Below are 26799 nucleotides of genomic sequence, written 5' to 3'. Positions count from 1 at the left end.
GAAGATGGACAAGCAAGACTGATATAGTGAGAGGTGGAAATGCATTATACCAGAGGCAGGTAGGCTACAGGTAGGGATGCAGGCAGAGGATGATGATGTAGGCCTACATTAAGAAGTTAAAAAAGTTAGCCCAACTAGGTAATCATTAATTATTTGCGTGCTCAATTATCATTCTGTCAATGCATGACAATGCACATTTGTTATAGCCTACAATTGTTATTATCTTTGATGCCAAAAATAAGACATGTATTTTGGGGAAATGCTCTAAATAGCAAGTTGTTTATTTTCATACCAATAGCCCTACATTAAATGAAAATTGCACTAGCCTACTGGGCGAATAAATGAAAATAACAATTAGGCTTACAGCTACCACAACCTATATTTTAATAGCAATAAAACAGCTTTTGGTTTTTAATGGTCACCAAAAAAGAGGGCTCCCCACCTCCCAATTCCCAATTAAATGAACCCCTGGCTATCAGATTACAACAAGGCTTACAAGGCCAAGTTCAAATGATAACATCAAATTCAAAGCAATCGGCGCAATGCCTAAACAGCTGACAGGCAGAGCAAATGGCACTGTCTCTGCCCTCTGCTTTCTAAAAGTGACAGAAAAGGTGCACAGGCTGGCAGCTGCTCTCCGAGCAATGTTTGCCCCCCCAAAATACATATTTTTTGTATATATATTTTTTTTCAGTGGGTGCTGCAGAACCCTCCACACCCCTACTTCCAGCGGCTAAGAATAGGCTAGGCAAGTTTGGATAGGCTACATGCAGCAAAAGCGTTTATTTGCATTTCACAATGTTAACCTATGAATTGGCCATTAATTCTGAACGACAAAGCCTCATAAATGGAACCAGACTGGGTTTTATTACCCCCAAAGGGAAACTGATAACAGATAGCTTATAATAAGCAGTGATTTGTAAAATGATGTTCGTTGACATTTCCATCCAGAAAGCGTTTCCTCTATTTTTGACCAGCAACCTGCCACATACATCGACATTTGAGTTTTGGAGATGTTAAAATACTGAAATTAAACTAGACAACCTCTAAAAATAATATGTATCTGTTCAAAGCAAAATCTGAAAGTTGAAACATTGTCAACATCAACAAACTTGACGGGCAAGTACAGTATGTTTCCAAGACCAAGACATTTTTTATTTATTTTATATTGACTACAGTTAAAGAAATACCTCTGGCCGAAACTGAATTGACATTGCTCTTAAGTTATAATATGATAGGCTACAATGTGTCAAATTCAGAACAGGAATACACTACAGTCACAATTGCTCCGAGTACGCTAACGTTACAATATAACAAATAAGAAAGAGTGAGTGGTCCCAGATTAGAAGTTGTTTGCTCCCCCAGCTACCTCCCCCAAGCAAATCGACATTGTTCGCTTTTAAAACTTACCCTTTCCCCCGAGAGAAAGGCTGTTATGCCGAGGGTCAAAATTATCCAAATGTTCCTCATTATTCCTTTAATAAAATGTGTAGATACGGCAAAATACCAAATCTTTCTCCTTCTCTCCCCTTCCTCTTCTGTTTGTGACTATCCCCCTCTCCCCTTGCACCCTCGCTCCAAGTCCTCGCGTTTCTGTACTCTAGAATGGAATCCCACCGGATACGTGTTGCTTTTTGTTATTCCTCCAAGCACTTTTTCCTACAAAAATGTATAGTTTGAGTCAAATTGCTGCGTAGGACACTTGACTTGGATGTTTCACAGTTGAATCCAAATTTAATAATAGCCTGTATGCACTTGAAGCATAGTAGAAACGCAAGTTAGATGTTCTGTTATAACGCGCTTAGATTCGGCCATGTCACAGAAACTCAACGGCATTGCTATATGCAAAGAGAGTCGGGAAATACAGGTCATGAGGGAGAGCTCGTGCAATGATTGACAGTAACTCTGACCATATGGGTGCATTGTTCAAGCCAAGAGCTTTGCCTATCTGTACACCAGACAGTATCAACGGGCTGCCATCAAATGAATTGCCATCAAATCAAGTGTCTTATTTCTTGCATCTACATTTATTTTGAGTCATAAACTTTACTGACATGATATACCTTTTAATAGCCTACATAATAATAAAACATTTACATTTTAGCAGATGCTCTTATCCAGAGCGACTTACAGTTAATGAGTGCATACATTATTTTTTGTATTTTTCATACTGGCCCCACGTGGGAATCAAACCCACAACCCTGGCGTTGCAAACGCCATGCTCTACCAACTGAGCTACATCCCTGCCGGCCATTCCCTCCCCTACCCTGGACGACGCTGAGCCAATTGTGCGACGCCCCATGGGTCTCCCGGTCGCGGCCGGCTACGACAGATCTTAATTTGTGGGTTATAATTATCTGCATCTTCTGTCCAATGGAGAGGCATAAATAACCATTAAATCACTGCAGACATATCATCAGATATTATTATTTCCCTGTAACAAAGTAGTACTTTACTGAAATGACTGTGACAGCTTGAAATTATAATTGTGCTACTAACTGTTTTTCCTGAGGGCCTCTATATCCCAATAGAGCAGGGTTTCTCAAACTCGGTCCTGCCACCCCCCCTGTGTGCACATTTTGTTTTTTGCCTTAGCACTACACAGCTGAATCAAATAATCAAAGCTTGATAATGAGTTGGTTATTTGAATCAGCTGTGTAATGCTAGGGCAAAAACCTAAACTTTTTTGCCCTAGCAAAACGGGCCAGGACCGAGTTTGGGAAACCCTGCCGCAGAGGATTATTTCAAGGAATTTTCCAGTCAGTCCATTTCTATTGTTCATTTCAATGCAAAGTCTCCCCCTACTGGTATAACTCACTCCTAAATTGTAGAGTGATATTATATGGGATCCAGTGTTAGTAATAATAATAATATAATATGCCATTTGGCAGACGCTTTTATCCAAAGCGACTTACAGTGATGCATGCATAAATTTTTTGTGTATGGGTGGTCCGGGGGATCGAACCCACTACCTTGGCGTTACAAGCACCGTGCTCTACCAGCTGAGCTACAGTAGGCCTACTGTATGAATCAAAGAATCATATCACACATAGAATGTCAGTAAATTACATTTTGAATCTTGAATGAGCAATAAGTTTAAATTGTGTGACATTCTCATACTGTGAATGGCAAACATTGTTTATAACTTACAAGTAACCATGCATTCATACTTGGTATCAGGTGATATGCTTGTATATTGCCTTCCTCGCTCAATTCAAATCACATTTTATTTCTCACATGCGCCAAATACAACGGCTGTAGACTACCATGAAATGCTTGCTTTACGACCCCTTCACAGCAATGCAGAGTTTAAAAATAATAATAATAACAGCAACACAAGAGGAATAAAATACACAAGAATTAAGGTATATACAGGGAGTACAAGTATCAGATCAATATGCAGGGATAAGAGGTATTTGAGGTAGATACAGTGCCTTCAGAAAGTATTCACACTCCTTACAAAATTACAATATAGATTTTGTGTCACTGGCCTACACACAATACCCCATAATGTCAAAGTGGAATTATGTTTTAATTTACAAATTAATTAAAAATGAAAAGCTGAAATGTCTTGAGTCAATAAGTATTCAACCCCTTTGTTATGGCATGCCTAAATACTGTAAGTTCAGGAGTAACATTTGCTTAACAAGTCACATAATAAGTTGCATGGACTCACTCTGTGTGCAATAGTGTTTAACATGATTTTTTAATGACTTCCTCATCTCTGTACCCCACACATACAATTATCTGTAAGTACCTCAGTCGAGCAGTGAATTTCAAACACAGATTCAACTACAAAGACACAAAGGTTTTCCAATGCCTCGCAAAGAAGGGCACCTATTGGTAGATGGGTACAAATAAAAAAGCAGACATTGAATATCCCTTATAGCATGGTGAAGTTATTGATTACACTTTGGATGGTGTATCAATACACCCAGTGATTGTCTAGTAATGATCAACAACCAATTTGTCAGAGCTTGAAAATCTTTCAAAAGAATAATAGGCAAATATTGCACAATCCAGGTGTGCAAAGCTCTTAGAGACTTACCCAGAAAGACTCACAGCTGTAATCGCTGCCAAAGGTGATTCTAACATGTATTGACTCAAGGGGTTGAATACTTATCTAATCAAGATAAGTGTTTTATTTTTCATATTTTTCTTCCACTTTGACATTAGAGTATTTTGTGTAGATCTTTGACAAATAAATCAATTTAAATCCATTTTAATCCCACTTTGTAACACAACAAAATGTGGAAAAAGTCAAAGGGTGTGAATACTTTCAGAAAGTACTGTATATAGTCTTGTTAGTGTGCATAGAGTCAGTGCATGATAGGGTCAATGCAGATAGTCTATGTAACCATTTAATTAACTATTTAGCAGTCTTATGGCTTGGGGGTAGAAGCTGTCTCGGAGTCTGTTGGTCCGAGAGCCAGCTTGGGTGGCTGAAGTCTTCGGCAATTTTTCAGGCCTTCCTCACCGCCTGATATAGAGGTCCTGGATGGCAGGAAGCTCGGCCTTGGTGATGTACTGGGCTGTCCAACCACCCTATGTAGTGCTTTGCGGTCAAGGACGATGCATTTGCCATACCAAGTCAAGATGCTCTCGATGGTGCAACTGCATAACTTTTTGAGGATCCGAGGGCCCATGCCAAATCTTTGCAGCCTCCTGAGGGGAAGAGGCACTGTTGTGCCCTCTTCACAACTGTGTGGGTGTGTGTGGACCATGTTAAGTCCTTAGTGATGTGGACATCTCTGACCTCCTCCCTGTAGGCTGTCTCATCGCCATTGGTGATCAGGCCTACCACCGTCATGTTGTCAGCAAACTTGATGATGGTGTTGGAGTCGTGTATGGCCACGCAGTCGTGGGTGAGCAGGGAGTACAGAATATGACTAAGCACACATCCCGAGGGGCCCCCGTGTTGAGGGTCAGTGTAGCGGAGGTGTTGTTGCATACCCTCACCACCTGGGGCCGGCCCGTCAAGAAGTCCAGGATCCAATTGCAGAGGGAGGTGTTCAGTCCCAGGTTCCCAAGCTTGGTGATGAGCTTGGAGAAAAAAAAATCATTGTCACATACACCGAAACGCTGAGCGGTAGTCTATGAACAACATTCTCACATAGTTATTTCTCCTCTTGTCCAGGTGGGAGAGGGCAGTATGAAGAGCAATTGAGATTGCGTCATCTGTGGATCTGTTGGGGTGGTATGCGAATTGGAGTGTATCCAGGGTGTCTGGGATGATGGTGTTTATGTGTGTCATGACCAGCCTTTGAAAACACTTTAATAATTGCAGATGTGAGTACTACAGGGCGATAGTCATTTAGGCAGGTTACCTTGGAGTTCTTGGGAACAGGGACAATGGTGGTCAGCTTGAAACATGTTGGGATTCCCGACTGGGACAACAGATGCCTTGTCACCTTGCTTCCAGACTTTTCTCTCACCTCAGTCTCACTATCAGCTGAGAAAGGACACTCGCAAACTTCTGAGGAGTTTTTCATAACACTCTTTAAATAAGGAGTGCAATAGACCTATACCCTTTAACAGCCAGCACTGTATAACCTTTAACTTTATGAAACACAGTTTGCCTAGCCACTTTCCTATAATCACAAGCAGGGTGCTCTGCTATTGGTTGTCTGCCTTAAACAGAAATCCCCTAACATCCCCTGTCATTGTTGAATATAGATTGTAATTACAGGCATGACTACTTCTTTACAAGAGGTGACATGCTTCAACTGCAAGCTATTTAAGAGGGCATAGATTTTAGGACCGCAACGTTCTAAAGAGCAGGGCAGGGGCCTGATGCATGGAGAATAGAGGAGACTTGAGGCTTTGTGGGAACTTATTGAACTATAAGTCAGAAACATTTAGTGAAAATAGATCAAGTTGGGGGTGTTGTTCTTAAATGTGGTTGTGCTTTTTATAGCAAAACAAAGATGATGTATTGGTTCAGGACAAAGATCTTCTAAGATGAAAGGTTAACTACAGCAACAGAGTTAGTATATTGAACACATAATGATTACGCAAATTTACCAACTTAGGTTTCTCTTTTTGTTTGATAACTTTGCATATGGCCATGCAACTATTTGGCCTAAAAATTGAATCGCTACACTCTATACTTATTACCTATACCGTGTGTCATTTTTCTTTACTACTATCTCAGTATAACTCTGAATATTTGATAACCACTATGTCATTACTTAGCTATACGTGGTATCTGCAGACGGGCTTGACACAATGACTGAATTGTAAAAAAAATAAAGGTCCCTGTTCCACAGTATCTGTGTAACTTAATATAAAGTGTGACCCTCTGTCACTCTGCCAACTGTGCCAATCTCCTTCCCCATGCTTACTTCTTATTAAGGGAATCTTTTGTCTTCAGGGTCTGGAACGCAGCGTAACCTAGCCACTGCCAAGGCTGGTGGAATGACATCTTTAGGGGGGTTTGACTCCTGCCATGTACCGTATATGTCAGTGTGAAAGATGACACAGGATTTACATACCTTCAGTGGCGATTTTAGCATGTAAATCTTGGTGGGGCAAACAAAAAACATTTTTGGGGGATGCATGCCAGCAAAGCCACTAAACAATACATTAATTGCACTATAACGGTGACAAACGGTGCCTACAAACTATTAGGGCCTACATAAAGCTGTCCCAACAACAGAGTTCCAACAGCAGTCCCAACACCTTACCACTGCTACACCTGGCTATCAGCGGAGCCTTGTCTGGCAGCGAAACAGTTCATTCAGCCTCATTTACTGCCTTAAAAAAAAACATAGCTGACATGGCTGACTTGCTTAAACAAATGTGGTTTCTACTGACAATTGAGATGTACAAACTATGGCATAAGGGGATGACAAGCGGATAAGAGGCAATCCATCATTTCAATTAAGACATTAATGAGCGAGCTAGGATGGACGTAGTCAATATAACTATTTGTTCAGCACTTTTGAAATGTACAGCGACAGAATTCAGAACATGGGCCGTTCTTACAGGGTTCTCCCTGTACACCAAGTCAGAACCTTAGGATAAATAAAGGGGGCATATAAGCAGACAATGAAAGCTCTTACAATATTACATTATTACATTTCTCTAAAACAGGTTATAGGCTACATGTGCACCACCAAGTCAGAACAGTAGGTGAAATTAAGAGGGGAAAATAGACAAAATTATTAGGGTGAGGCACATGAGCTACTAACAGCTTACTACACAACATACACTTAGTATTACTTTCTTAGCTACAGTATACATATCTCCCTGGCATATTGCATCATTTATGCAGCAGCATACAATACATTTTTGGACTCACCTTGTGCTGTGCTCACTTGAACAGGAAGGTGGCTACTTCTTCCTCTACAAGGTGAATCATTATGTTTTTTCTACTTGCACACACACACACACATACACAAACCACACACACACACCACACACACACACACACACACACCACACACCAACACAATCAGTCCCATGGACAGCCACATGTTATTTAGCTTATGTTGATTGGATTAAATTGTTTTTGGCATCTTTAAGTTGCTACTCTATTAGACTAAGCATTGGTGATTTGTTGATATTGAAGTTGAAATGGTGGTGGAATTACGTTAGCAGAGGCCTCTCCTGTTTTTTGTGCGACTTGTGATAACTCTGTGGTTCTAAATCAATAATTGTTTAGTAGTCAGACATTTTTGGAAACATTAACTTGCTTGACCATGCTGCAGTTCTACACATTTAACCATGGGGCGTAGAGAAAATGTTGCAGTTTTAAAGCAAGTTTGCTGCAATTCTACACATCTTGCCATGGGCCGAAGAAAATATCTTGCAATTTTATAACAAATTTCATGCAATTCTTTTAATTTTCCCATGGGGTGTAGAGAAGAATTTGCAGTTTTACATCACATTTTCTGAAATTCTACACATTTTGCCATAGGTTGGAGAGTAATGTTTGCAGTTTTTAATATTTCATATGTTTTGTGAGAGTGATTAAATAAATCAATGGGTGCCACCCAGTTGGTAATGATTTCTGCAAGTTTTGAAAGCTGGACATTAGACTAACAGAAAATGTTAGCTGACATGGGCTAATTGAGTGACTGTCAGTGACTGACATAACAAGAGAAAAACTGCTTATGCACAACTACATTTTCAAAATTGCACCTTGTGTATTCTACTATTCTAACTCGTACATTTTGTATGTATTGATCCACGGGCCGCCAGTTGCCCATCCCTGCTGTAGGTCATGTAACTCTTTGTTGCATGCAATATGTATTGTGGACTTCACCGGACAGATGTGGCTCACTGGTTTTGTGATGAAACAAACATGTGGTTGAATTTATTCTGTCCAGTGGTGTAAAGTACTTAAGTAAAATGACTTAAAGTACTACTTAAGTCGTTTTTTGGGGTATCTGCACTGTACCATTTATATTTTTGACAACTTTTACTTTTACTTCACTACATTCCTAAAGAAAATTATGTACTTTTTACTCCATACACCCATTTTGGAGCTGCCTTACTCAAGAAAGCAAAAAAGAGACCATGTTTGTATGGAGGCTTTTTTAACTCAATTATTATTATTTTAATTTTTTTACATTGTTTGCAAGCTGATATGTGACACGTATTAATGCCAAAATAACATGCAAAACAGGCAACTCCCCTACAACAGGCAGCCTCACATTTTGCTAACAATGTGGGGCTCAAAACAGGTGGGGCTCTGCCCCACCTGCCCTGAATGACGGGTCGCCACTGCATACTGTAGCATGAGATTTACTTAGTAGTGGCAAATGTTATGAATGATAGTGATGCATTGAATACATACCATGGTATTCTGTGATTATTATATATTTTCCCATGTTTGAAAAGCATTGCATTGAAACTGAACAGTATACAGTGATGATGGATTGATTGTACCGTCTGTATGAGGAAATCCCATTTCATTATACCTCATACAACAGCACCACCTGGTGACAAATAATAATAGTTCAGAAGATCCAAACATATTTAGACAGTCTACTGTGGGAAACTGAAAACACAGGTTATCCAAATGATGTTTCAAATGGTAGCCCAGAGGCAGATGTCAGACAGACACACAGACACACAGACACACACACACAGTGTGTGGGTAAAATCACTGGGGAAGCCAAGCCATGAAAAAAGCCATATTACAACCTATGTGTTCTGATAATTGTGTTTTTTGCTCTATAAACCTGTTAGTTCATTCCCCACCGTGATATACACTACCAGTCAAATGTTTGGACACACCTACTCATTCAAGGGTTTTTCTTTATTTTCACAATTTTTTACATTGTAGAATAATACTGAAGACATCAAAACGATGAAATAACACATATGGAATCATGTAGTCACTCCCGAGTGGCGCAGTGGTCTAAGGCACTGCATCGCAGTGCTAGCTGTGCCACTAGAGATCCTGGTTCGAATCCAGGCTCTGTCGTAGCCGGCCGCGACCGGGAGACCCATGGGGCGGCGCACAATTAGCCCAGCGTCGTCCAGGGTAGGGGAGGGAATGGCCGGCAGGGATGTAGCTCAGTTGGTAGAGCATGGCGTTTGCAACGCCAGGGTTGTGGGTTCGATTCCCATGGGGGGCCAGTATGAAAAAAATAATGTATGCACTCACTAACTGTAAGTCGCTCTGGATAAGAGCGTCTGCTAAATGACTAAAATGTAAATGTAGTAACCAACAAAGTGTTAACAAATCAAAATATATTTGAGATTCTTCAAATAGCCACCCTTTGCCTTGATGACATCTTTGCACACTCTTGGCAGGTAGGTGTGTCCAAACTTTTGACTGGTACTGTACATTGTGAACAAAACATTAGGAACACCTTCTCTTTCCATGACAGACTGACCAGGTGAATCCAGTTGAAAGCTATGATCCCTTATTGATGTAACCTGTTAAATCCACTTCAATCAGTGTAGATGAAGGGGAGGAGACAGGTTAAATAATAATTTTTAAGCCTTGAGACCATTGAGACATGGATTGTGTATGCGTGCCATTAATTGGAGTCAACATGGGCCAGCATCCCTGTGGATTGCTTTCGACACCTTGTAGAGTCCATGCACCGATGAATTGAGGCTGTTTTGAGGGAAAAAAGGGGTAAAACTAAATATTAGAAAGGTGTTCCTAATGTTATGTACACTCAGTGTATAAGGCCGAGACAACGAGAAGTCAATAGTCACACAGTGGGCAGAATCAGTGATGGAAAAAGTACCCAATTTTCATACTTGAGTAAAAGTAGATACCTTAATAGAAAACAACTCAAGTAAAAGTGAAAGTCACCCAGTAAAATACTACTTGAGTAAAAGTCTAAAAGTATTTGTTTTGAAATATACTTAAGTATCAAAAGTAAAAGTATAAATAATTTCTAATTCCTTATATTAAGCAAACCAGACGGCCCAATATTCTTGTTAGCTTTTTTATTTATCGCTAGCAAGGGGCACCAACACTCGGACATAATGTGCAAACTAAGCATTTGTGTTCAGTGAGTCCGCCAGATCAGAGACAGTAGGGATGACCAGGGTTGCTCTCTTGATAAGTGTGTGAATTTGACAATTTTCCTGTCCTGCTTAAAGCATTCAAAATGTAACGAGTACTTTTGGGTGTCAGGGAAAATGTATGGAATAAAAAGTACATAATTTTCTTTAGGATTGTAGTAAAGTAAAAGTAAAAGTTGTCAAAAATATAAATGGTACAGTGCAGATACACCAAAAAATTACTTAAGTAGTACAGTGAGGGAAAAAAGTATTTGATCCCCTGCTGATTTTGTACGTTTGCCCACTGACAAAGAAATGATCAGTCTATAATTTGAATGGTAGGTTTATTTGAACAGTGAGAGACAGAATAACAACAAAGAAATCCAGAAAAACGCATTTCAAAAATGTTATAAATTGATTTGCATTTTAATGAGGGAAATAAGTATTTGACCCCCTCTCAATCAGAAAGATTTCTGGCTCCCAGGTGTCTTTTATACAGGTAACGAGCTGAAATTAGGAGCACACTCTTAAAGGGAGTGCTCCTAATCTCAGTTTGTTACCTGTATAAAAGACACCTGTCCACAGAAGCAATCAATCAATCAGATTCCAAACTCTCCACCATGGCCAAGACCAAAGAGCTCTCCAAGGATCTCAGGGACAAGATTGTAGACCTACACAAGGCTGGAATGGGCTACAAGACCATCGCCAAGCAGCTTGGTGAGAAGGTGACAACAGTTGGTGCGATTATTCGCAAATGGAAGAAACACAAAATAACAGTCAATCTCCCTCGGCCTGGGGCTCCATGCAAGATCTCACCTCGTGGAGTTGCAATGATCATGATCACGGTGAGGAATCAGCCCAGAACTACACAGGAGGATCTTGTCAATGATCTCAAGGCAGCTGGGACCATAGTCACAAAGAAAACAATTGGTAACACACTACGCCGTGAAGGACTGAAATCCTGCAGCGCCCGCAAGGTCCCCCTGCTCAAGAAAGCACATATACAGGGCCGTCTGAAGTTTGCCAATGAACATCTGAATGATTCAGAGAACTGGGTGAAAGTGTTGTGGTCAGATGAGGCCACAAATCGAGCTCTTTGGCATCAACTCAACTCACCGTGTATGGAGGAGGAGGAATGCTGCCTATGACCCGAAGAACACCATCCCCACCGTCAAACATGGAGGTGGAAACATTTTGCTTTGGGGGTGTTTTTCTGCTAAGGGGACAGGACAACTTCACCGCATCAAAGGGACGATGGACGGGGCCATGTACCGTCAAATCTTCGGTGAGAACCTCCTTCCCTCAGCCAGGGCATTGAAAATGGGTCGTGGATGGGTATTCCAGCATGACAATGACCCAAAACACACGGCCAAGGCAACAAAGGAGTGGCTCAAGAAGAAGCACATTAAGGTCCTGGAGTGGCCTAGCCAGTCTCCAGACCTTAATCCCATAGAAAATCTGTGGAGGGAGCTGAAGGTTAGAGTTGCCAAACGTCAGCCTCAAAACCTTAATGACTTGGAGAAGATCTGCAAAGAGGAGTGGAACAAAATCCCTCCTGCGATGTGTGCAAACCTGGTGGCCAACTACAAGAAACGTCTGACCTCTGTGATTGCCAACAAGGGTTTTGCCACCAAGTACTAAGTCATGTTTTGCAGAGGGGTCAAATACTTATTTCCCTCATGAAAATGCAAATCAATTTATAAAAATTTTTACATGCGTTTTTCTGGATTTTTTTGTTGTTATTCTGTCTCTCACTGTTCAAATAAACCTACCATTAAAATTATAGACTGATAATTTCTTTTTCAGTGGGCAAACGTACAAAATCAGCAGGGGATCAAATACTTTTTTCCCTCACTGTACTTTACAGTGGGGAAAAAAGTATTTAGTCAGCCACCAATTGTGCAAGTTCTCCCACTTAAAAAGACGAGAGAGGCCTGTAATTTTCATCATAGGTACACGTCAACTATGACATTTTAGGATTTTTTATGAATTTATTTGCAAATTATGGTGGAAAATAAGTATTTGGTCAATAACAAAAGTTTCTCAATACTTTGTTATATACCCTTTGTTGGCAATGACACAGGTCAAACGTTTTCTGTAAGTCTTCACAAGGTTTTCACACACTGTTGCTGGTATTTTGGCCCATTCCTCCATGCAGATCTACTCTAGAGCAGTGATGTTTTGGGGCTCTCGCTGGGCAACACGGACTTTCAACTCCCTCCAAAGATTTTCTATGGGGTTGAGATCTGGAGACTGGCTAGGCCACTCCAGGACCTTGAAATGCTTCTTACGAAGCCACTCCTTCGTTGCCCGGGCGGTGTGTTTGGGATCATTGTCATGCTGAAAGACCCAGCCACGTTTCATCTTCAATGCCCTTGCTGATGGAAGGAGGTTTTCACTCAAAATCTCACGATACATGGCCCCATTCATTCTTTCCTTTACACGGATCAGTCGTCCTGGTCACTTTGCAGAAAAACAGCCCCAAAGCATGATGTTTCCACCCCCATGCTTCACAGTAGGTATGGTGTTCAACTCAGCATTCTTTGTCCTCCAAACACGACGAGTTGAGTTTTTACCAAAAAGTTATATTTTGGTTTCATCTGACCATATTACATTCTCCCAATCCTCTTCTGGATCATCCAAATGCACTCTAGCAAACCTCAGACGGGCCTGGACATGTACTGGCTTAAGCAGGGGGACACGTCTGGCACTGCAGGATTTGAGTCCCTGGCGGCATGGTGTGTTACTGATGGTAGGCTTTGTTACTTTGGTCCCAGCTCTCTGCAGGTCATTCACTAGGTCCCCCCGTGTGGTTCTGGGATTTTTGCTCACCGTTCTTGTTATCATTTTGACCCCACGGGGTGAGATCTTGCGTGGAGCCCCGGATCGAGGGAGATTATCAGTGGTCTTGTATGTCTTCCATTTCCCTAATAATTGCTCCCACAGTTGATTTCTTCAAACCAAGCTGCTTACCTATTGCAGATTCAGTCTTCCCAGCCTGGTGCAGGTCTACAATTTTGTTTCTGGTGTCCTTTGACAGCTCTTTGGTCTTGGCCATAGTGGAGTTTGGAGTGTGACTGTTTGAGGTTGTGGACAGGTGTCTTTTATACTGATAACAAGTTCAAACAGGTGCCATTAATACAGGTAACGAGTGGAGGACAGAGGAGCCTCTTAAAGAAGAAGTTACAGGTCTGTGAGAGCCAGAAATCTTGCTTGTTTGTAGGTGACCAAATACTTATTTTCCACCATAATTTACAAATAAATTCATTGAAAATCCTACAATGTGATTTTCTGGATTTTTTTTCTCAATTTGTCTGTCATAGTTGACGTGTACCTATGATGAAAATTACAGGCCTCTCTCATCTTTTTAAGTGGGAGAACTTGCACAATTGGTGGCTGACTAAATACTTTTTTTCCCCACTGTATTTATTGATCCGCGGGCCGCCAGTTGCCCATCCCTGCTGTAGGTCATATAACTGTTTGTTACATGCAATATGCTTTGTGGACTTCACCGGACAGATAAGTACTTTACACCACTGGACAGAATAAATTCAACCACATGTTTGTTTCATCACAAAACCAGAGAGCCATATCTGTCCGGTGCATATTGCATGTAACAAACATTTTTTGTTAGTCTAATGTCCAGCTTTCTAAACCTGTAGAAAGCATTACCAACTGGGGGGCCCCCACTGATTTAATTAGTCATTTTCACAAAAAAATATGACATTTTAAAAACTGCAAACATTACTCTCCAACCTATGGCAAAATGTGTAGAATTTCAGAAAATGTGATGTAAACTGCAAATTCTTCTCTACACCCCATGGAAAAATTAAAAGAATTGCATGAAATTTGTTATAAAATTGCAAAATATTTTCTTCGACCCATGGCAAGATGTGTTGAACTGCAGCAAACTTGCTTTAAAACTGCAACATTTTCTCTACGCCCCATGGTAAAATGTGTAGAACTGCAGGAAATTAACTTTAAAACTTGATGTTTTGCTTGCAAGGTGGGGGGGGGGGGGCATACAGCATGGTCAAGCAAGTTAATGTTTCCAAAAATGTCTGACTACTAAACAATTATTGATTTAGAACCACAGAGTTATCACAAAAAAAACAGGAGAGGCCTCTGCTAACGTAATTCCACCACCATTTCAACTTCAATATCATCTAATCACCAATGCTTAGTCTAATAGAGTAGCAACTTAAAGATGCCAAAAACAATTTAATCCAATCAACATAAGCTAAATAACATGTGGCTGTCCATGGGACTGATTGTGTGTGTGTGTGTGTGTGTGTGTGTGTGTGTGTGTGCAAGTAGAAATAACATAATGATTCACCTTACTTGTAGAGGAACGCCAATGCAATCCTCCTCTCTGTCATACAGTAGCCTACACATTTTTAGTTTTTGTTGTCCTAGACTAGGCTACCTGGCTAAAAGGTTTGCCAGCTAGCCTAACTTAATTTCAAGGGCAATGATGAGCCAGCTAGTTAACGTTAGCCTACTACATCTAGCTACATATTGAACTTCCAGCCTCTCAGGCCAAGGGCACAATGTATGAATTTATGGTTGGATCAGAATCACTGTTATAATCATTGGGCGGTACACCAAGTCCAAATCCCTATCTCCATCCATTGCTAATTTATAAAAGGGCCGATTTTAGCTAGCCACCGGAGGACAACGACACAATGCTTTTGATGCAATGTGATTGGTGTGAAGCCAAACCCAATCTAGCTTCCCTTGACACTTTTTTTGGTGCGCCAGGACCATTCACAGTTGAGCTCAATGCTGATTGGTTATTCTTGTATTTAAACATTATCAAGGGAGGCCAAATGCTTGCTGGCTTCCCTTGCTATTAAATTCAATGCTACGGGTGGCAACAATGGCATACTCTTTTTGGCCAGACAGCATCAGATAGATGGGCTACACATACTGAGACAGAGGGGCGCTGTTTCGCTCGATCGGATGCTTTCTCTGGTGAGATACATTCAGCCACATGCAATTGAAGGACAATTATGAAACACAGAGAGACTAAAGATCAATTATTTTATATGTTTTTGTTTTCTTATTGGTCAAATTTTGGGGGAAGCCTGGCAGACATACTCTCACTCTGTGTCTGAGGACACTCCCTCTGTGGTGGCCCGTGAGGTGACTGTATTGGTGCGGCTGAGGCTGCCGCGTTGGTCCAGTGCTGATGCGCCAGGTCTCTGAGCCAAGAAGGTGTTCATACTGCTTCGAACATGGATGCCAAGGTCTTCATCATCATCGTCATCATCTTCCTCCTCCTCGTCTTCGTTGTTGGCTCCCTGGGGCATAAGGGTGGTGCAGCTGAACTGGCTCAGAGGCTTCCCCAGAATCCCAAAGCTAGAAAAACAGATTTCAAAGTTCAAACATACACTCTTAGAAAATAAGGTGCTATCTAGAATCTAAAAGGGTTCTTCGGCTGTCCCCATAGGAGAACCCTTTGAAGAACCCTTTTTGGTTTCAGGTAGAACCCTTTTGGTTCCAGGTAGAACCCTCTTGAGTTCCATGTAGAACCCTTTACACACATGGTTCTACATGGAATCCAAAAGAGTTCTACCTGGAACCAAAAAGGGTTCTACCTGGAATCAAAAAGGGTTTCCCTATGGGGACAGCCAAATAACCCTTTTTTTGCTTACCCTTTTTTCTAAGAGTGTAGCAGACATAAGTTCAGGGGTGTGGAAATACAGTGCTGTGAACGTTAACTTCATGTACAAGAGATATTCATCTATTTTTGAGGGACAATGCAAGTTCAATAGAATGTTTGTAGTGTATATTATCAGTCTCTTACACATCTAGTTTGTTCTTTTCATTCAACCTTCTGATACACGTTCTATCACTCAAACTGTCAAGCTTCTGCTTCTAACCCTATGAAACTCTTTTCCACCTTCTCCTCCCTCCTTAATCCTCCTCGGTTCTTGGCCCCCTCCTCTTCTCTCTAAACACCAAGTCACTCGGCTACGTCATATCTCACATGGTCTCTCCAATCATTGCTATGCAGATGACACTAAACTACCTTTCTCCTTCCCCCCTTCTGACACCCAGGTGGCGACACGCATCTCTGCGTGCCTGGCAGATATCTCAGCTTGGATGTCGGCACACCACCTCAAGCTCAACCTCGACAAGACGGAGCTGCTCTTCCTCCCGGGGGAAGGCCTGCCCGCTCAAAGACCTCTCCATCACGGTTGACAACTCCACAGTGTCGCCCTCCCAGAATGCAAAGAACCTTGGCGTGACCCTGGACAACACCCTGTCGTTCTCTGCAAATATCAAAGCAGTGACTCGCTCCTGCAGGTTCATGCTCTATAACATCTGTAGAGTACGACCGTACCTCACACAGGAAGAGTTGCAGGTCCTAATCCAGGCACTTGTCATCCCCCTTCTGGACACCTTCCCCCTAAAGCTAGGACAGTCCCTGCCCATCTTCCGAAAGCACCTTAAACCATACCTCTTCAAAGATCTTCAATATCTTATCTTATCTTAAATAATAGCTATTTTAAGAATGCACTAACTGTAAGTCGCTCTGGATAAGAGTGTCTGCTAAATGACTAAAATGTAAATGTAAAATGTATATAGAAAACATATTCCTTCCCTAGCCTGGTCCCAGACCTTGCCAACAGTTGGCGTGACAATGACCATAGGAGTTGGCAAGACAGCACATACAGATCTGGGAAGGGGCTATTCCCTCCCTGTGCTGTGACTGTTAGCTACCTGACAGAGGCCAGCTGCTCTTTGAGCTCCTCCATCAGGGTCTCTGGGTTACACAGCTTGGCCTGGCTATGCTTCCTGGGTCTGTAGCGGCGGAACAGCTGAGGAGCCTCCTCCCGCGGATATGGCAGCAGGGACACCATGACCGGGGAGCGCTGGGTCACAATCTTACTCAGTGCCGGACGACGCTGGGACTTCCTGGGGTCAAAGGTTAAAGGTCAGAGGACGAGAAGCAGAAGAATGAGGACCAATTCCAAACTGCCGCCTATTCCCTAGGGCCTTGGCACTAGATATATATTGATTTAGATTTGGGCATAAGAGTGAGGGGTCAGTGGGGGCAATCCTACAGTGGGAGGACAACATCTCAAAAGTCATACGGTAGAATTTCCTTAAGCCGGCAGGAAAATAAATGAAATTAAAATAACAGAGCATGTCATTCTAATACCAAATATTATAAAATATATACAGCTGTATTATTTATCATCAAATATGTAGACAACAGCTGTGAAGATATCAACAAGAGAAACTCCCCACATATAATTAATTTGGTTCTACTTATGGAGTGCAGACTTCAAGACCAACTTGGCATGGCCCTGACAGCATAAGAGCAATAGACCTGAAACCACTTACAGAACTGTCAGTCATCTGTCAGATGTTGGGAGCTGACATAAAACGGCCTGTCACTCTTATCTGACAAGTCATGAATCTGTCTCAGTCAATCCTATAGTCTGGGAGGTAGATAGAGATCATTCAAGCAGAGATGGTTTTCTAGCCTAAACCATTTGGTTATATTTATTTTGTGTATTCTACCCCCTTTTTCTCCCCAATTTTGATATTGTCTCATCATTGCAACTCCCCAACGGGCTCGGGAGGCGAAGGTTGAGTCATGCATCCTCCGAAACATGACCAACCAAACCACGCTTCTTAACACCCGCCCACTTAACCCGGAAGCCAGCCGCACCAATGTCTCGGAGGAAACACTGTTCACCTGATGACCGAGGTCAGCCTGCAGGCGCCCGGCCCGTCACAAGAAGTCGCTAGAGCGCGATGAGCCAAGTAAAGCCCCCCGGCCAAACCCTCCCCTAACTCAGACGACACTGGGCCAATTGTGCACCGCCCTATGAGACTCCCGATCATGGCCGGTTGTGATACAGCCCGGGATCGAACCTGGGTCTGTAGTGATGCCTCTAGCACTGCGATGCAGTGCCTTAGACCGCTGTGCCACTCAGGAGACCCAACCATTTGGTTCTTTACTGCAACATATCATGTCAGTCAGTCACTTAGGCTAGTAGAAACTATTGTCCATAAAAACATTTTTTTAAACGACTCAAAATGGGAGCTGATAGATAGCCACGCACACACACCACCCGAGCCCTCCCCCACTCCCCACACACCTTTGCTCTGAGGCGTTGTGGCTCTGTGTGTGCTCTTTGGGCTCAGTCTGTCCCTCTTTGGTGGAGGAGTCCTGGGCCAGGGTGTCCTCTGTGGCCTCTACCCTGGTCCTGAGGGAGGGGTTGAAGGTGTCCGAACGCAGCAGGCGCCCCACCTCCTCCTGGATGCCCTTCAGGTCCTTCCTACTGAACGTCACCCACGCCACGTAGCAGAAGAAGCTGTACAGACACTGGTGTAGACAGGACAGATTACAGAGATTAGATACTACAGTTGCATTGATGTAGTTTGTTTGTTTATATCTAATGCTGATGGCTCATCCTCTGGAGGTAATAATAATAATGTTTAGGCCTGTTCATTAATTCATTTGTTTATTCATTCATTTATTCATCCAGCCATTCAGCCAGTCAGCCACTCAGCAAACCAGCCAGTAATTAATTTAAGGTGCTAGTAAAACTGGGTCTGGGTCTCTGTCACATCATCATATTTAAAAAAAAAAATACATTTACAAAGGTCATAAGAGCTATTCTGGTACTAGATGCAGACACACAGGGTGCTGAGTAACCCTATAATAACCCTGATACACTATACCAAAACCTCTGGTTAAACAGTACTGCCTGTCAAAGCAGTAGCCTCGGTTGAGTCAACATATCCTCTGGAATATACATTCGCAAATGTCAAATCACCGCTCTGTGGTGTTTGGTACTAACCTCATACAATTGCCTGTCTTTGTAGGTCAATGACACACGGCTCCTGTAGAAATAAAGCACTTAAAGTGATAGTTTAACGCAGTAAGTGAAATGTTTTGTGCATGGAGAAGGTTTGGCCACTACTCACAATTTCTGGATGTATTAGATGTTGTGTATAATCTATGTAGATTATTCTGAATATAGGCTTCAACTGTCAATCGCATTGGATCTAAGCATCTGCTTAATATCTATTCCCTTGACACTTGTCACTTCCCCTCCTTGCCCTGCAGAGCCAAAATGGCGGTGAGGTGACTGACCTGCCACAGGCCATGTGGTGCTGCTGGGACAAGCCCAGGCCCAGGACCAGGCTGGAGTAGCAGAAGGCCAGCTGCTTCTGGGCCAGCTCCACTTTAGCAAGGGTCTCCGCCATCACCTGCTTCTCTGTGATACTCTGCTCACTGACACAAATCAATACATTATAGAGAGACAAAGTCATGAGCAACATCAATTTATAAGAATCAAGAGTCTTAAGTCTATATAAAATGGTAATTAATGTAAACACACACACATACACACAAACACACGGCACAATGAGTATGGTACTGACGCCATGAGGGGCTTGGGCTTCTTCTCCAGATACTTCCTCTCAAAGTAACAGGACAGGTAGAGCAGGAGGGCAGCCAGGAACTCATCCAGCTCTCTGCTCCTAAACACACACACAGGGCAATGTCTAAGAGCAATCATAAAGAGCGAGAGAGAGAGCGAGAGAGAGAGAGAGAGAGAGAGAGAGAGACAGACAGACAGACAGACAGACAGACAGACAGACAGACAGACAGACAGACAGACAGACAGACAAGAGAGAGAAGGCAGACATACTGTGCAGTGGGTGCTTCCTTACTTCAACACAGACAGGAAGCAAAGTGGAATGGGGAGTGCATCGTTCTCCTGCAGCAAACTGAGTGCCACCTCTGCAACACAGACATACAGTGCCTTCAGAAAGTATTCATACCCCTTGACTTATTCCATAATGACTAAGTGAAAACAGAATTTTAGAAATGTCTGCAAATGTATTGAAAATGAAATACAGAAATAACTATTTCACAGTATTCACACCCTGGAGTCAATACTTTATAGAAGCACCTTTGGCAGTAATTACAGCTGTAGATTTGGCCTTATGTTTTAGGTTATTGTCTTGCTCAAAGATGAATTCCTAACAGGATGCAGCCAACACTATGCTTGAAAATATGGAGAGTGGTAGTCAGTAATTTGTTGTAATGGATTTGCCCCAAACATACCACTTTGTATTCAGGACAAAAAGTTAATTGCTTTGCCACATTTTTTGCAGTATTACTTTAGTGCCTTGTTGCAAAAAGGATACATGTTTGGAATATTTATTCTGTACAAGCTTCCCTCTTTTCACTCTGTCAATTAGTTTAGTATTGTGGAGTAACTACAATGTTGTTGATCCATCCTCAGTTTTCTCCTATCACAGCCATTCAACTCTGAAACTGTTTTAAAGTCACCATTGACCTCATGGTGAAATCCCTGAGCGGTTTCCTTCCTCTCCGGCAACGGAGTTACATTTCTAAATTCAACATTTCTAAATTCCTTGTCATTATGGAGTACTGTGTGTAGGTGGGTGAGAAAAAAAATGTGGAGTAAGTCAAGAGCTATGAATACTTTCTGAATGTCACACCCTGGCTCTGGGACTCTATATGTTGAGCCAGGGTGTGTTCATTCTATGTGTTCTGTTTCTATGTTGGGAGTTCTAGTTTGTTTATTTCTATGTTGGCCTGAGTGACTCCCAATCAGAGGCAACGAGTGTCAGCTTGGCTGGTTGTCTCTGATTGGGAGCCATATTTAAACTGTCGGTTTTCCCTTAGTGTTTGTGGGATCTTGTTCCAGTTGGTTGTGTTTAGACTTAGGACGTCACGGTATCGTTTGTTGTTTTGTGTTTCGTGTGTGCACTTTAATTAAATAAAGTATGTTCGCTCAACACGCTGCGCCTTGGTCCTCCTCTGTTCCTGACGAGCATGACAGAAGATCCCACCATACAAGGACCAAGCAGCATGTCCAGGAGCAGGCAGACTGGACATGGGAGGAAGCGCCGGGTAAGGAGATGGAGAGGTTGGCGATGGCCCAGGTGGGCAAATCGTGGTCCTGGGAGGACATGCTCGGGGGCAAAGGGCCATGGGCTAGGATTAAGGCCCTGGCGAGAGAGGAGCAACGGCGTCAACAGTGTCGTCGTCGGACAGACGAGAGGCAACCCCAAAAAAATTTTAGGGGGGGGCACACGGCATGGGCGACTGGGCAGCAGGAGGCTGCCACAGGGCGATTTGGAGAGGAGGCCACCGGGTTTGGGGGGCCAGAAGGCAGGTTGGCGGAGCCTGGATGGAGAGCGGAACCAACTTCCCGTACTCAGGCATGGCAGCATGGGACGGGGCAGGTTCCGCGGTATGCGGAGCGGCGTACTGTGCCACGAGTGGTCCGGCATAGTCCGGTACGTCCTGTGCGAGCACCCCGCACGTGTCGTGCGAAGGTGGGTATGCAGCCAGGACGGAGTGTGCCGGCTCAACGCTCGTGGTCTCCAATGCCTCTCCGCGGTCCCGGATATCCTGCGCCAGTGTCACGTGCTGTTATGCCAGTACGGGTACACAGCCCTGTGCGTCCTGTGCGGATGCCTCACACCGAGTGTGTGAAGGTAGGCATTCAGCCAGGACGGGTTGTGGCCGCTCTTCACTCCAGGTCTCCTGTCCGTCTCCACAGCCCGGTCCGGCCTGTTCCTGCTCCTCGCACCAAGCCTACGGTGTGCGTCGCCAGCCCGGCCCGGCCTGTTCCTGCCCCTCGCACCAAGCCTACGGTGCGCATCGCCAGCCCGGCCCGGCCTGTTCCTGCCCCTTGCACCAAGCCTACGGTGTGCATCGCCAGCCCGGCCCGGCCTGTTCCTGCCCCTCGCACCAAGCCTACGGTGTGCGTCGCCAGCCCGGCCCGGCCTGTTCCTGCCACTCGCACCAAGCCTACGGTGTGCGTCGCCAGCCCGGCCCGGCCTGTTCCTGCCACTCGCACCAAGCCTACGGTGCGCGTCGCCAGCCCGGCCCGGCCTGTTTCTGCCACTCGCACCAAGCCTACGGTGTGCGTCGCCAGCCCGGCCTGTTCCTGCCACTCGCACCAAGCCAAGGGTGCGAGTCGTCAGCCTGGTAAAGCCCGTTGCTGCTCCACGCACCAAGCCAGGGGTGCGTTTCGTCAGTCCGGTGAGGCCCGTTCCGGCTCCACGCACCAAGCCAGGGGTGCGCATCGTCAGCCCGGTCCGGCCCGTTGCTGCTCCACGCACCAAGCCAGGGGTGCGAGTCGTCAGCCTGGTAAGGCCCGTTCCTGCTCTACGCACCAAGCCAGGGGTGCGTATCGTCAGCCCGGTCCGGTCCGTTCCTGCTCCACGCACCAAGCCAGGGGTGCGTATCGTCAGCCCGGTCCGGCCCGTTGCTGCTCCACGCACCAAGCCAGGGGTGCGCATCGTCAGCCCGGTCCGGTCCGTTCCTGCCTCACGCACCAAGCCAGGGGTGCGTGTCGTCAGTCCGGCACAACCCGTGCCTGGGTCACCGGTGCCTAATCAGGCACCGGTCAACTGCTCCACAACGGAGCTGAAGCTAACCGCTCCTGCTACGTCCAGTTCAGCTTCAGCCAGCGGGGCCAGACCGGACCAGGGGCGCTATGGGGGGATTATTGGAGGGTGGTGGGCAAGCCCGGAGCCAGAACCGCCGCCGAGGAGGAATGCCCACCCAGCCCTCCCGTTTTGCTCTGGTTGAGGCGCGGTCGCAGTCCGCGCCTTTAGGGGGGGGTATTGTCACACCCTGGCTCTGGGACTCTATATGTTGAGCCAGGGTGTGTTCATTCTATGTGTTCTGTTTCTATGTTGGGAGTTCTAGTTTGTTTATTTCTATGTTGGCCTGAGTGACTCTCAATCAGAGGCAACGAGTGTCAGCTTGGCTGGTTGTCTCTGATTGGGAGCCATATTTAAACTGTCGGTTTTCCCTTAGTGTTTGTGGGATCTTGTTCCAGTTGGTTGTGTTTAGACTTAGGACGTCACGGTATCGTTTGTTGTTTTGTGTTTCGTGTGTGCACTTTAATTAAATAAAGTATGTTCGCTCAACACGCTGCGCCTTGGTCTACTCGATACGACGATCGTGACACTGAAGGTACATAAATACAGAAAGACAGAGAAATACTATATATTCAACTAATCTGCTATATAGGATGTGTTCTATAACAGAGATCCGTATTATGTTTGACCGACCAACACCTACGTTTCACATCCTCAATGGTCACATAGTCCCTCTGACCCCGTTTTAATGAGGACTTGTAGGCATTGAGTTGAGCAGGACCCACAGTCTTCCTGCTGCTTTGTCCCCCCCTCTTGACCGATGACTGCGTTTGCCTACAATAATAGGCAGAAAAGTATTTGTTGAAAGAGTTCAGAACACAGTAATGCACTTAATTATGTGTCAATCAAGGAAGAATATCACTTGTAATATAATGAATGCTCTATCTATTAACATCATTGATCAACCAGTAACCTAAAAATGAGTTGAATAGTATGGATAGGAAAAGTGCTGTTGGCTTAGGCTCAATAGCTACCTCTCTGGATGCTTGATGGCAAGATCTTGAAAATTGACAGGTTTACTATTTTTTCTCTTTTCTTTGACCTCCACAGATGTATTAAAACTGAAAATAAAAGGAAGAGAAATAGTTAAATACTTATCAACATTTGCATACTCATTGGTAAGTTAATTAGATAATCAAATACATTCGTTTACACCCCCAAATAATAGTGCAGAAACATTTGCACAAAAATAGGTCCAGAAAATATTGTAACATTTGCTACTGCTATAGCTTCCCATTACCTGGTAAACTCAAGGGCTTGGGTTTCATCATTCCAGTTCCATCGCCCAGGTGGAGGTATGCTGATCTGTCATATTAAATAACCATTGTCATTACTTTAAAATGAATCATTGACCCGTTCACGATCGAGCATCATTATTGCAGCAACAGGTGCACACTTGTTAAAATGATGCACTCGAGCCCTCTCAGGCAGCTGCTTCATGTGTGTCTGTTTGTTCTTTTTGTAGCACGTCCTTCAATTGCTACATTGTAACATTCGCAAAAACTAAATGGCAACATTGTGCCAACCTTGTCTCATTTAACAAACTTACCGTTTCCTTTTGTGGCTTCGGCATTTGTCTCCTTTATAAAATTACGCTTATCTTCGTCCCTGATACCCTCGATGTGTTTACTAAAAATGTAGGCCTAGTATCTAGGCAACAGCCAATCGGGTCGTGAAAAGAGAGAAGCGCAGAATCCAATGCAGTAGTTTGCAATGAGGTAGCCTATGCATTTCAAGACAGGTCAGAATCATTATAACAATTGCTATGGAGTAACTAATGTATCTAATGTATCTAAAGTATCTCAAAGTTCCTTGCTTTCAATATAGAGACATGTTTTCAATAGGACAAAATATCTATGATACAACAATTATATAAACAAACAATAAAAAGCAAAGGCACACTGGTATAAAAATGTTTTCTTAAAATGCCAGACATTTCAAAATCACTGTAAATTCAGTTAATTTCCCATATGAAAGAATTGACTTGGCATATTTCGACATTAGGTCATTTCCAAACTGTCAACAAAGCTAATAACAATATTTAACATTCACAGAACACCAAATATCCTGACAATAATTTTCAATGCACTATTTCTCTCAGATATATCTTCCTGTAGTCTCAGAGAAGCCCATGAAATCATGTTTATGAGGCCTTTGGGGTGAGATAAACTCTCTCTATGAAGACGTCCAAGCCCCATTCCTTATCCTTCACGTCTGGGAGAGCATCTGAAGACTGTATAAACTTAATAGCACAACTCCCTGGAATACATATAAAAGAAAATACCATAAAACTATCTTACCACGATTCTCTCGTACAACATCTTCTTATATTCCATTCAATTGGTTTTTATGTGAAATATCAAATACAGTTCAATGACAGATATAAAAAAGGCAGTAATAGTAATAAAGGTATTATCAATGACAAATTAAATTGAATGCACCAATTTGTAAGTCGCTCTGGATAAGAGCGTCTGCTAAATTATGTAAATGTTAATAAAACTCACTGAAAAGTCTGTTTACCTCCTCATCAGGCACATCAAATGGAGAACCTATAGAGAGGTGTTAAAGAATGATCATGGAAGGTTAATTACATACATGCATACTATACTGTATGTTTGAAACAATATGTTACTCGCATGCATCTAGAACAAATGGAAGACAAATAGAATTTCAGCTGTTATTTCAGGGAATATCGTACCTTTGAACAATTCAGGATTGTATAAAAAAGTGTCCAAGAGGTATCGGCAGTCCTCTTGGTCCATTAACAACATGATCAGTGTTGCATACCTGTTGCATACAGTGAACAACAGACAGAACTTATTATGTGTCAAAACAATCTATGCTTTTTTGTTGAATCTCAAACAGAAGTCCAGTTCATGTGGTCATACTTTTCTCTGTCTCATGGGTTGATGGCGACCAAGGAGCCTCTGTCCAAAATCCCTCCAAACTGACCCTAAATTGCACTGTTAAAAAACAAACATTCATCGTTTGAGAAAACTTTAATGCTACTCTTTAACATTAGAAATGTGGGGAAATGGGTTACTGTTCAAATGATCTTTACCTAGAGAATTTGAAAAGGTCACACTGGTACAAGGATATATTTCCATCTGAGCTCTGTGAAAAAAAGGCACATTTTCAGTGAAGGAATAATCAATATGAAGTGATTACATGGAAGGAGACTCAAAATAGATTGGTCCTCAGGATGTCAACTGAAGAGCATCATCTTCCTCATATCTTGTAAACCTTGGTACTAGGTATAGCTGGGACCCCTTCTTCACTGTAGGTCAACTTCTGATCTTCAAAGAACTGCCTGATACCCATCTCAGCTATATCCAACAACTAATTGTCCCATGTCTGCAAGCCTATGTATCAACATGTAGGAGAAGAGAATTCAGTCATGTACAAGTGTTTGCTAAATAAAAAAATAAAAGTTTTTTTTATATACGGTAATAGAAGTGTAATATTATGTTTTCTTGTTGAATTTCACCCACCTACCATTTCATATCAACAGCTTTCCCACAGAGGGAAGAAAAACCGGACTCCCTTCTGTCCACACAGAACCTTGTCAATATACAGTGGGGAGAACAAGTATTTGATACACTGCCGATTTTGCAGGTTTTCCTACTTACAAAGCATGTAGAGGTCTGTAATTTGTATGATAGGTACACTTCAACTGTGAGAGACGGAATCTAAAACAAAAATCCAGAAAATCACATTGTATGATTTTTAAGTAATTAATTTGCATTTTATTGCATGAAATAAGTATTTGATCACCTACCAACCAGTAAGATTCCGGCTCTCACAGACCTGTTAGTTTTTCTTTAAGAAGCCCTCCTGTTCTCCACTCATTACCTGTATTAA

The 26799-nt window shown here is 43.1% G+C and overlaps 2 protein-coding genes and 1 long non-coding RNA gene across 3 annotated transcripts in view; all 3 read right to left on the bottom strand.

Annotated features, from left to right (window-relative positions):
* Nucleotides 1-1854, bottom strand: part of sdc2 (syndecan 2) — a 49751-nt gene extending 47897 nt beyond the window's left edge. Inside the window, exon 1 of the mRNA XM_041902995.2 lies at nucleotides 1411-1854. Within this exon, the coding sequence (XP_041758929.1) occupies nucleotides 1411-1470 (60 nt within the window). The 5' untranslated portion in view covers nucleotides 1471-1854. The remainder of the gene's footprint in view (nucleotides 1-1410) is intronic.
* Nucleotides 1855-15505: 13651 nt separating this feature from the next.
* On the bottom strand, nucleotides 15506-24752 carry LOC121585562 (protein phosphatase 1 regulatory subunit 36). Its single transcript, XM_041901882.1, has 11 exons — nucleotides 24488-24752; nucleotides 24179-24243; nucleotides 23913-23999; nucleotides 23582-23712; nucleotides 20179-20248; nucleotides 19888-19986; nucleotides 19598-19738; nucleotides 19302-19344; nucleotides 18597-18823; nucleotides 17206-17400; nucleotides 15506-15837 (listed from the first exon to the last, which is right to left on the bottom strand). The coding sequence occupies exons 1-11, from the start codon at nucleotides 24509-24511 to the stop codon at nucleotides 15579-15581; spliced, it is 1341 nt and encodes a 446-aa protein (XP_041757816.1). The 5' UTR covers nucleotides 24512-24752; the 3' UTR covers nucleotides 15506-15578.
* Nucleotides 24753-24871: 119 nt separating this feature from the next.
* On the bottom strand, nucleotides 24872-26500 carry LOC121585563. The gene is made up of 5 exons (XR_006003867.1): nucleotides 26000-26500; nucleotides 25827-25901; nucleotides 25637-25725; nucleotides 25443-25487; nucleotides 24872-25197 (listed from the first exon to the last, which is right to left on the bottom strand). It is a non-coding gene; the product is annotated as an uncharacterized LOC121585563 (long non-coding RNA).
* Nucleotides 26501-26799: the final 299 nt, after the last annotated feature.

The sequence above is a fragment of the Coregonus clupeaformis genome, chromosome 17, assembly GCF_020615455.1.
Source record: "Coregonus clupeaformis isolate EN_2021a chromosome 17, ASM2061545v1, whole genome shotgun sequence".
Classification (NCBI taxonomy): domain Eukaryota; kingdom Metazoa; phylum Chordata; class Actinopteri; order Salmoniformes; family Salmonidae; genus Coregonus; species Coregonus clupeaformis.
The sequence above is the reverse complement of the archived record's forward strand: the minus strand, read 5'-3'. Positions and strand labels throughout refer to the sequence as shown.